Source organism: Doryrhamphus excisus, linkage group LG1 (assembly GCF_037039965.1).
Source record: "Doryrhamphus excisus strain RoL-2023G ecotype Guam linkage group LG1, RoL_Dexc_Guam_v1.1, whole genome shotgun sequence".
Lineage (NCBI taxonomy): Eukaryota > Metazoa > Chordata > Actinopteri > Syngnathiformes > Syngnathidae > Doryrhamphus > Doryrhamphus excisus.
The window spans coordinates 17,312,785-17,323,486 of NC_136357.1; the positions used below are offsets into that span (position 1 = coordinate 17,312,785).

At 43.0% G+C, this 10,702-nt stretch overlaps 1 protein-coding gene across 1 annotated transcript; it reads left to right on the top strand.

Moving 5' to 3' along the window:
• Positions 1 to 1,728: 1,728 nt before the first annotated feature.
• LOC131131324 (uncharacterized) lies at positions 1,729 to 8,169 on the top strand. The gene is made up of 6 exons (XM_078793760.1): positions 1,729 to 1,850; positions 1,967 to 2,866; positions 3,045 to 3,100; positions 3,205 to 3,293; positions 3,358 to 3,408; positions 5,309 to 8,169. The coding sequence occupies exons 1-6, from the start codon at positions 1,729 to 1,731 to the stop codon at positions 7,613 to 7,615; spliced, it is 3,525 nt and encodes a 1,174-aa protein (XP_078649886.1). The 3' UTR covers positions 7,616 to 8,169.
• The last annotated feature ends 2,533 nt before the right edge of the window (positions 8,170 to 10,702 follow it).

Consider the following 10,702-nt stretch of genomic DNA (forward strand, 5'->3'; position numbering starts at 1 on the left):
GAATGTATAAATACACAAGAAACAAACAAACAAGCGCCGTTTATTGTCTTTTATGATGAAAAGCAAAGTGTGCTCTTTGGGACAGGACAAGTTTAGTCTGTCCTAATTTAGAACAACAACTGTCAGACTCTTATCAAAGGCTTATTTAGTTGTTTGAATAGCAAGGAAAATATATATTTTTAAAAGAAAGATAAACTGTTGTAATTGTAGTCGTGCATGCAAACCTGAAGATAATTTATACACACAAAGTGTTCAAAGCGTTTGGACTTAACATTGTGCTTCCTGTAAGAAGAGAGATGGAGATTTCTGCTCGTTGAGGAACAAAGAGAATGTTGGCTAGATATCATGTATGCCTTTGTGCGGAGCTGTGCACTCTACACCGTGTACGTGAAAGATGAAACGCCGCTCCGTGTGAACTTTATGCATGAATTGGTCACTTTCTGCAAGCTCAAATATGGAGCAATTTTTCTCTATCTGACAAAAGTCAGTACACCCCTCACAGTTTAGCAGCATCTTATTGTGTCCTCTCAAGGGAAAATACTTGGATATTCTTGCATAATAGTATAGTCTGCGTATAAAAGAGTCAACATATAGCAATTGTTGTTTAAATAGCTGGTAGAACAAGTGAGTACACCTCCCTAGTGGTGGTAGCGACATGCATAATTTGGGGCTGCACGAGTACTGCCGGCACTGGGGAGCTGTGGTTCATCGAGGGGAAACATGAAATCCAACATGACATTGGGGAGCAGAAATGGTCAGTTGTTTGACATGAAGTTGAAGATGAAAGTGATTGGGTGGCTGAGATGCCCTGGGGCATCCTCAAGTGGGAGGGAGGGCGGGAAGGAAGGAAAGAAGGAGGGAGGGAGGCTGGGAGGGAGGGAAAGAGGGAAGAAAGAAAGAAAGAAAGAAAAAAGAAAGAAAGAAGAGAGGGAGGGAGTGAGGTAGAGAGAGAGAGAGAATTAGAGGAAGAGAGGATGGAATGAAGGAAGGAAGGAAGAAAGAGAGGGACGGAGAGGGGAAGGAGGGAAGGAAGGAAGAAAGAGAGGGAAGGAAGGAATAAAGAGAAGGACGGATAGAGGAAGGAAGGAAGGAAGGAAGAGAGGGAAGGAAGGAAGAAAGAGAAGGACGGATAGAGGAAGGAATGAAGGAAGGAAGGAAGAAAGAGAGGGACGGAGAGGGGAAGGAGGGAAGGAAGGAAGAAAGAGAGGGAAGGAAGGAAGAAAGAGAAGGATGGATAGAGGAAGGAAGGAAGGAAGGAAGGAAGGAAGAAAGAGAGGGAAGGAAGGAAGAAAGAGAAGGACGGATAGAGGAAGGAATGAAGGAAGGAAGGAAGAAAGAGAGGGAAGGAAGGAAGAAAGAGAGGGACGGAGAGAGGAAGGAAGGAAGGAAGGGAGGGAGGGAAGGAAGGAAGAAAGAGAGGGAAGGAAGGAAGAAAGAGAGGGAAGGAAGGAAGAAAGAGAGGGAAGGAAGGAAGAACGAGAGGGACGGAGAGAGGAAGGAAGGAAGGCAGAGAGGGACGGAGAGAGGAAGGAAGAAAGAGGGAAGGAAGGAAGAAAGAGAGGGACGGAGAGTGGAAGGAAGTAAGGAAGGAAAGAGAGGGAAGGAAGGAAGGAAGAAAGAGAGGGAAGGAAGGAAGGAAGAAAGAGAGGGAAGAAAGGAAGGAAGGGAGGGAGGGAAGGAAGGAAGGAAGGAAGAGAGGGAAGGAAGGAAGGAAGGAAGGAAGAAGGGATGGAGAGAGGAAGGAAGGAAGCAAGAGAGGGAAGGAATGAAGAAACAGGGACGGAAAGAGGAAGGAAGAAAGAGAGGGGCGGAGAGAGGAAGGGAGGAAGGAAGGAAGGAAGGAAGGAAGGGTGAGAACGCAAGCTCCGGTAGAGGTCGCTGTGACTGAGAGTCTGCATGATCATATTTTGTGCCCCTGAGCTTTGACTACTGTACATAGTTCAAGTCCCTTCCCGCCTATTTTTAGTGCTGGCCCTTGCAACAATGTCATGCGTAACTCGACGCCATCTGCTAAGACGGAGCTTGTTGAATGTCAGTTGCCAGAAGCTCTGTCAGTCCTGTCCACTCTCCCGCCGAGAGCCCGCATGGAGTCCAACGGAAAATCGAGACCTTCCGGGGCCTGCAGCCTCCTTGTGCCGGCGTTGGACTCCCTGGACGTGGACGAGGACGACGGCGAGGTGGTGACTGGCATTCGGCCCAAGTCATCTCCTCTACCGCGGAGACGGAGCTCCGTCACTGACGAGGACTCGGAGCCGGACTCCCCGCCGCCTTCTGCCTCCAGAAGGGTGTCCTTTGCAGACGCCAAGGGTCTAAGTTTGGTGCAAGTGAAGGAGTTTGATTTGTGGGACGTGCCCAAGTTACCAGGATTCGAGTCCCAAGAAGATGACAAAGTGCTCACAGAGGACTACTTCCTGTCTCCTCTGACATTTCACTCCCCATTGTCTCCTGAGGATCTGCTGGTGAGGGTCCAGGAGCAGAAAATAGAGCTGGAGTCCCTCGAGTTGATCCCGGGAACGAGCACACTGAAAGGGGTTATCCATGTCCTCAACTTGTCCTTCCAAAAAGCCGTCTACGTGCGAACCACCTTGGACTGCTGGGCCAGCCACTTTGACCTCCTGACAGAGTACAGCCCCGGATCCGGTGACCCTCAGATGGACCGCTTCACCTTTAAGCTCACCTTAGTGCCGCCATTCCAGGAGCAGGGATCCCGTATTGACTTTTGTTTGAGGTACGAGACCCCCATGGGAACGTTCTGGGCCAACAATGGCAACAGGAACTATGTGCTGCTCTGCCAGCAGAGAGTGAAGGAGAGGGAGAACCCCCAGAAGGAGATGACACAGAAGAAAAGTTGCCTGAAGACCATCAGGTAGGAGAGGGTGGACATGGAATCTGGATGTTTTGAAGGTCAACAGTCAAGCTGCTTGCAGACGCAGAGCATTATGTAATCCATGTGAAGCCATACTGTAAATACCATACAACCAAGGCTCATATTTCTAACACACCTTCAAATGTGTCCTTCCTGTTTTCACGTCATTATCTGATAGCCAAACCTTTGTGGAAAACTCTTGGGAAACACCATTGCAGGAAAATCTGTCAGCAGGTACAAATGTATTTTCTCATAATACAGTATAAGGAACATTTAATTTTATAAAATACCAGTTCATTTATGATAACCAAATACAATTTTATGTTTTTGTGTCTGAGATGTGTCAACAACTAGAGAAAAAGACGACTCTGGAAGAGCCGTTCGACTTCCTGATGCCCGGTCAGAGGAAGATGGAAAGAATTTACAGGTGCATGTTAAACTTATTCAACCCTCATCAAAGTGGCCTGATCCTACATTTTCAACTTTTTCAGATGTTGTACTCTGGTTCTACACGGTGTGTTTATGAAGTGTCGTACCATGAGGTTGGTGTGTTTATAATGTATCCCTGCTTTCGTTTTGATACCCCTCCTAAAGGGGCTGGGTATAAGAACTTCACCAGATTTACACAGAGTCTTATGAGTTTCTCACATCACAACTGTTTTCTTAAAAATGGTAGGCAGAAACGTTTTTTTTTTTCAAATGTAAAAACTGTGGTTTTCAGGAGGGCCTCACTGCTTCACTGATCTCACCAATTCAAAGACCACTGTTTCGTGAACAAAGCAAACTTTGACGCCAAATTCTCCAGGATTCATCCTATTATAGTATGCTGAATCTGATCATGTCACCAAGAGGAGAAGAATGAACATTTACACAACTTGAAATGTATGGAGTATTTGGTTCAAACACTCTAGTGCCCTATTGGGATCCAGTATCATGAAAAACATGGATATCTTTGCTTTTTCCCAAATGAGTGTCATATCTAATATTATTTTGTATTAATAATGGCTAATAACAAACATGCTGTAGGCTGACTATGGCCCCCAGGTCATAATAAGTAATGATAATGGTAATGGTTTTATTTCATTTGAACATGCATCAGATTACAATTGAGTGCATCCCATAATCAGTTCACAGTTCCACATGTCCAAAAGGAGTAGGAAGAAGCAAAGCTTATTAAATCCTACCCCTCCATCTGGTACTTTTACAATCAGCAACTGTTACATTTGTTCACGTCCTGCTTTCCATAATACAGTTTAAGGTTGTTGTTTTTTTAATAATGCACCTCGTACCGAAGTAGGAGGTGATATGAGCATCCAATGCCATAATGGGTACCATAGTAAGTGTCAATATAGTGATATATATAGCACATCATGACTGGTTCAAGACTCTTCATCCTTGTATTTAGCAAACATCAACTGCTTGTATTGTTTCTTGAATTGGCTCATCGTTGTGCATTGTTTGATTTCCTTACTCAATCCATTCCATAGTTTGATTCCACATACTGAAATGCTATGGCTAGCATAACGTAGTCCTAGCATAGAAGTGTTTCAAATGTACTTCTTCCCTGAGATCATATTTCTCCTCTCTTGTAGAGAAGTATTGGATGACATTTTTAGATAATTGGTTGTTTTTAGCCTTATGCATTATTTTAGCTGTTTGAAGATGAACTATATCAGCAAGTTGAAGTATTTGTGATTTTATAAATAAGGAGTTAGTATGTTCTCTGTAGGCGGCATTATCAATTATCCTTACTGACCTTTTTTGCAGTACATTTAGCGAGTGAAGATTGCTTTTATAGTTATTAGCCCATATTTCCACACAATAAGTAAGATATGGTAGAACCAGAGAGCAATAAAGAGTGTGGAGTGATTTCTGATTGAGAACAAATTTTGCTTTGTTCAATATTGAAATATTTCTGGCCACCTTATGTTGTATATTTGTAATATGAGGTTTCCAGCTCATATTTTCATCTATTGTGATCCCTTCCCTGAGATCATATTTATCCTCTCTTGTAGAGAAGTATTGGATGACATTTTTAGCTAATTGGTTGTTTTTAGCCTTATGCATTATTTTAGCTGTTTGAAGATGAACTATATCAGCAAGTTGAAGTATTTGTGATTATAGAAATAAGGACTGTTTTAGAAATAAGTATTGCTTCAGCTTGTATCGCCAATTACATCACAGTTGAAATGCAAAAGCCCTTGAGTCAGGAAAAATATGCCTTGAAAGTCACGTAAAACTACTTTTTGTTTTTTTTGGAGGGGGGGGGTTGGTCAAAGTTAAGTTCAAGTGTTATTATGAACACATTTACACCAAAAATGTTACTTATGGTCATTCCTTTTTTTAAATTGGTGAATGTTGTTTAATTTAACCGTACAAACTCTATTGCACTGTTCTGCTTCTAATTATAATTCATCCCTTGGTTTTGTCATTGATGGACAGGCCGAAAGCCAGCGCAACGGCAGCCGAAGAAATCGGCGTAAGGCGGCCCGGATGGCTCGGGTGAGGGACTATTTTTCTCAAAGAGAGGACAGAGAGGACACCACCATAAACGGTCGCGGAGATGTATCGCCTCTGGGAGACAAACTAGTCACCAAAGAAGAAATTCCTGCAGGAGATCAGGAAAAAGGACAAAAAGAGAACCGAAAACTAAGCGACACATTTGAGGCAATGATGGAACACGACAAGAAAAAAAAGGAACCAGACACACCGTTGGATGTCGGCGTGGCTTCATTGCTAGGAGGAGACAGGAGCAGAAACAAGTCCGATCCTGAGCCTCCTCCCGCTGAACATCTGAACGTGTTTGAGGCTGAAAAACAGAGTCAGACGCTCATATTTGGAACTGTGGGGGCTCCTCTGTATTGTCAGATGTGTGATAACAATGACTTGGCAACTCCAAAAGATACATCTTCTCGCACGGAGGAAGAAGACGCTTCAACAAAAAGTGAAGCAATTCAAGAAAACACCGACAGTGACTCAACACAAGAGCACTTTCACATCTCGGTGAATGTTCCTTTTCTAGTGAAGGACACATTGGATGGACCTGAGGTACTCGAAGATGTCCCTGAAAGTCAGGCATCAGGTGAAATAAGTGGAAACAAAACAGATTCACTCGCGTGGGGTTCGCAAACCACTCTACCAACATGCCCGCCAGTAAGTGAAGCTTCAGGTGAAACGCAGAAAGACAACCTGCTTCTGTCACCTGCTCAGTTAGATCACGACCACGTGGATCACCCGGCCGGTTCAGAGCCGGCAGAAGATGCTGAAGCTTCAAACCAGACCAGAGTTGTTAATTACACAGTCGTCACTGGACATGAGAACACCTGCACTTCTTGTGTCGGACCCGAGAAGGAAGAGGATGCCGAAACACCTCAGACAGGAGTTTCCTCAGAAACTCCTGAGGAACCTTGCAACTTCTATGACGTTGAGGTTGGAGGTGAAGATGCTGAATCGATCACGTTCAACAGACCACACTTGACCAGAAATCCAAATGAAGATACATTTAGCTACACTGAGAACGTTGAGATCAAAGATTGGGAAATGATGGTGAAGGAGGAGGAAGGACAGAAAGATGATCACCTGATAGAAGAAACTGAGACCATCACATCTACTGAGGCAGAAGAGCTTGTGCCGTTCCAGAGTAACATCAAAACTGGAGAAGAGGAACATGTGGAGAGATTTATGTTTGAAGACTTTGAAGCCACAAAGCTGGAAAAGCAAGGTGGCGAAGTTACAAAGAGACCTTTAGAAATGCTGCAAGAAGGCAAAATGGAGCTTGAGATGGTGGAGAAGGTCGATGATGAAGATGAGGTGGGTACCTACAAGCAAGATGAGGATCTACAGCATCCAAAGCATGTTGATGTGGAAGAGTGCAAACAAGATGAAATCCAGGGGTTGGAGTTCAATCGTAGCAAGATTGAGGATGCTCTTCTGAATCATCTACAGGAGGATGATGGATCCAGAGAAGATACAAGAGAAGAACTGAATCAAGTCCAGAGGTTGGACTTGGATCATTTACACAAGAATGATGGATCCAGGGAGGATACAAGAGAGGAACTAAATGCATTCCAGATGTTGGAGTTCAATCCTAGCAAGCTGGAGGATGCACTTCTGAATCATCTACAAGAGGATCATGGATCCAGAGGATATCCAAGTGAAAAAACATCTGCGAGGACCCCAGATGAAACGGATCTCCAAGATAATTGGGAAAAGACTGCATCACAACATTGCGAAGATATGAACGAGGAACCCGAGAGCGACCAAACAAGCAATGAGAGTGACTCCGACGATGAGGTGGAGCTGTACATGCACTGCCTGCGGGCGGTCCACACTGGCGCACGGTCCGCCAAAGACCAGCGTGCCGATGTGGCTTTTAACCCAAATAAGAGGTCCTCCTTGAGCAGGAACAAGGCTCTGTCCACGCCCATGCCATCCATCAGCGAGGCTGCGGATGAGGAACATCTGGACTGCCTTCAGGAGAGCCGTGACAGTGCACAAGCAGCGGATGTCCACGCTGAGCCACAGTCAAGTGAGCCTCCGAGCACTATCAGAAAAGCGTCATGGTGGAGAAAGACTTGTTCCTGTGGTGGCATATCCACAACTTTACTGTTTGCCACCTTGTTAGTGGTGTTTGTAGTCACAGCTTACTATTATGATTTTCTGGCCTGTTTTGGACTCTACTTGATTTCTGTGGTTTGGCTCTGGTGCCAAGGAGAGAAACAGCCCATGAAAGACGACTCAAGGGGCTGAATTAAAAGATGAAACCATGGTAAAACATTCACATCATCAGTTAAATGAAAAAAACATTGACTTATTTTGTATTGTGATTATTTTATCTCAAATTGTGGACGCTATGCCCTGCCAATTAACAGCCAAGTGTGCCGTCCATGTGTTTAACCTTCCTCTTGTGTTAGCTTTCTGGTATTCATGTCTTAGGTTAACGGGTCGGTTTTGACCCATGTATTAAATCAGCTATAAAATACACTAAAAACAATAAGTTACCATCAAATTTGCTTCTTATGTCTTGGTTACCTTCTTAGGCTTCCTCATCCATGAAAATGTTGGTTTTAATACTTTTGGTGTGGGCATGTAGGCCATTTTTGTCACTATACCCCTCCATTTCAATTTCCAAAAATGGTAAAATCAACCTCAAAAGAATCATATTAATAAATTGAAGGTTCTTTTGTTACCTGGCTATTACCGAGGGCTATAGAACATACAGTGCATCCGGAAAGTATTCACATCGCTTCACTTTTTCTACATTTTGTCATGTTACAGCCTCATTCCAAACTGAATTAAATTAATCTCTTACCTCAAAATTCTACACAAAATACTCCATTATGACAATGTGAAAAAAGGTTTTTTTGACATGTTTTGAATTTATTAAAAATAGAAAACAAAAAAATCACATTTACATAAGTATTCACAGCCTTTGCCATGAAGCTCAAAATTGAGCTCAGTGCATCTTTTTTCCACTGATCATCCTTGAGATCTTTCTACAGCTTAATTGGAGTCCACCTGCAGTAAATTCAGTTGATTGGACATGATTTGGAAATATAATAACTGTCTATATAAGGTCCCACAGTTGACTGTGCATGTCAGAGCACAAACACCAAGCATGAAGTCAAAAGAACTGTCTGTAGACCTGCGAGACAGGATTGTCTTGAGGCACAAATCTGGGGAAGGATACAGAAAAAATTCTGCTGCTTTGAAGGTCCCAATGAGCACAGTGGCCTCCATTATTCATAAATGGAAGACGTTTGGAACCACCAGGACTCTTCTAGAGCTGGCCAGCCTTCTAAACTGAGCGATCGGGGAAGAAGGGCCTTAGTCAGGGAGGTGACCAAGGCCCCGATGGTCACTCTGTCAGAGCTCCAGCGTTCCTCTGTGGAGAGAGGAGAGCCTTCCAGAAGGACAACCATCTCTGCAGCAATCCACCAATCAGGCCTGTATGGTAGAGTGGCCAGACGAAAGCCACTCCTTAGTAAAAGGAACATGGCAGCCCGTCTGGAATTTGCCAAAAAGCACCTGAATGACTCTCAGACCATGAGAAACAAAATTCTCTGGTCTGATGAGACAAAGATTGAACTCTTTGGTGTGAATGCCAGGCGCCATGTTTGGAGGAAACCAGGCACTGCTCATCACCAGGCCAATACCATCCCTACAGTGAAGCATGGTGGTGGCAGCATCATGCTGTGGGGATGTTTTTCAGCAGCAGGAACTGGCAGACTAGTCAGGATAGAAGGAAAATGAATGCAGCAATATATAGAGATATCCTGGATGAAAACCTGCTCCAGAGCGCTCTTGACCTCAGTAGACTGGTCATGTACCTTGACCATATAGACAGTAGACATTAGCACACAGCCAAGATCTCAAAAGATTGGCTTCAGAACCACTCCGTGAATGTCCTGGAGTGGCCCAGCCAGAGTCCAGACTTGAATCCGATCGAACATCTCTGGAGAGATCTGAAAATGGCTGTGCACAGACGTCTCCCATCCAACCTGATGGAGCTTGAGACTTATTGCAAAGAAGAATGGGCAAAACTGCCTAAAGATAGGTGTGCTAAACTTGTGGGATCATATTCAAAAAGACTTGAGGCTGTAATTGCTGCCAAAGGTGGATCAACAAAGTATTAAGGGAAGGCTGTGAATACTTATGTAAATGTGATTTTTTTGTTTTCTATTTTTAATAAATTCAAAACATGTCAAAAAAACCCTTTTTCACATTGTCATAATGGTGTATTTTGTGTAGAATTTTGAGGTAAGAGATTAATTTAATTCAGTTTGGAATGAGGCTGTAACATGACAAAATGTAGAAAAAGTGAAGCGCTGTGAATACTTTCCGGATGCACTGTATCTCTTAAATCAATTTGTTTTATTTATTTTTCTCATTTTAGTATTAATCACTAAAGAAACATCTGTGGTGTTGGGGTGAATTTTGACCCATATATATTAATGTCAAGAAAAGGGAGAAAAAGTTATTGTTTTCAGCAACAGAACTTTAGTATAAAGTGAAATGAAAAAGCAGAACAGGTCCAGATCTTGGTTCACTGTACTTCTTGCCATTCTTTCCATGATCCAAATTGTAAATATGAAATCAGCCATCAGTCAAATGAGTGAATTCACCTCACATGTGTGGACCTTGTTTTTCTGCTGGTATACTGGAAAAGCGGTCCAAATGAGAATCCCCTGAAGCTGGCATGATGAGAAGAGGAGCTGGTTGTCATTGTGTTGGCTAATTGTACACTTATGGTTTCAGTTGTGGCTCAAAATATTGCTTTATAGTCATATTATTATAACCGTGTCGAAACCGACCCTAACAATACAGTGGTCATAATTTCAACCACACCATTTTAAAGTGTAGTAAAAAATATTTTTTTGGTTTTATTTTGTTGAAATAGAGTTTCCGGACAAAGTCAAAAAGCCTTGATGCAATACACAAATGTTATGTGATTCTTTTTATGCATTAAAACACAAGAGGAGGGTTAATGCCTCACCTCAAACAATAGCAGGAGGTGGTTTTTGAAAAATATGTACCTTGACTGGCAAACAAAAGTTAAACCACATATTTTGGAAACAGTTTTTTTTTAATCTGAATTGAACTGAAGTGTATATATAGTCAAAGAGAAAAAATATTTCACGCCCCTGAATGGCACAATTGTGAACATTTGTAAAAACATACACCACTACCATGTTGCTGTGCTTGGCTAAACATTCATTGCAAATTTACAGTGTTGCAACAGAATTCGGTATGCACTTTTAGGGGACTGGCAGGCATGTGTGTAAAATATGAGCAAGATTGGTTGACAAACATGGTCGTCACCAAGCAAAAGGTACA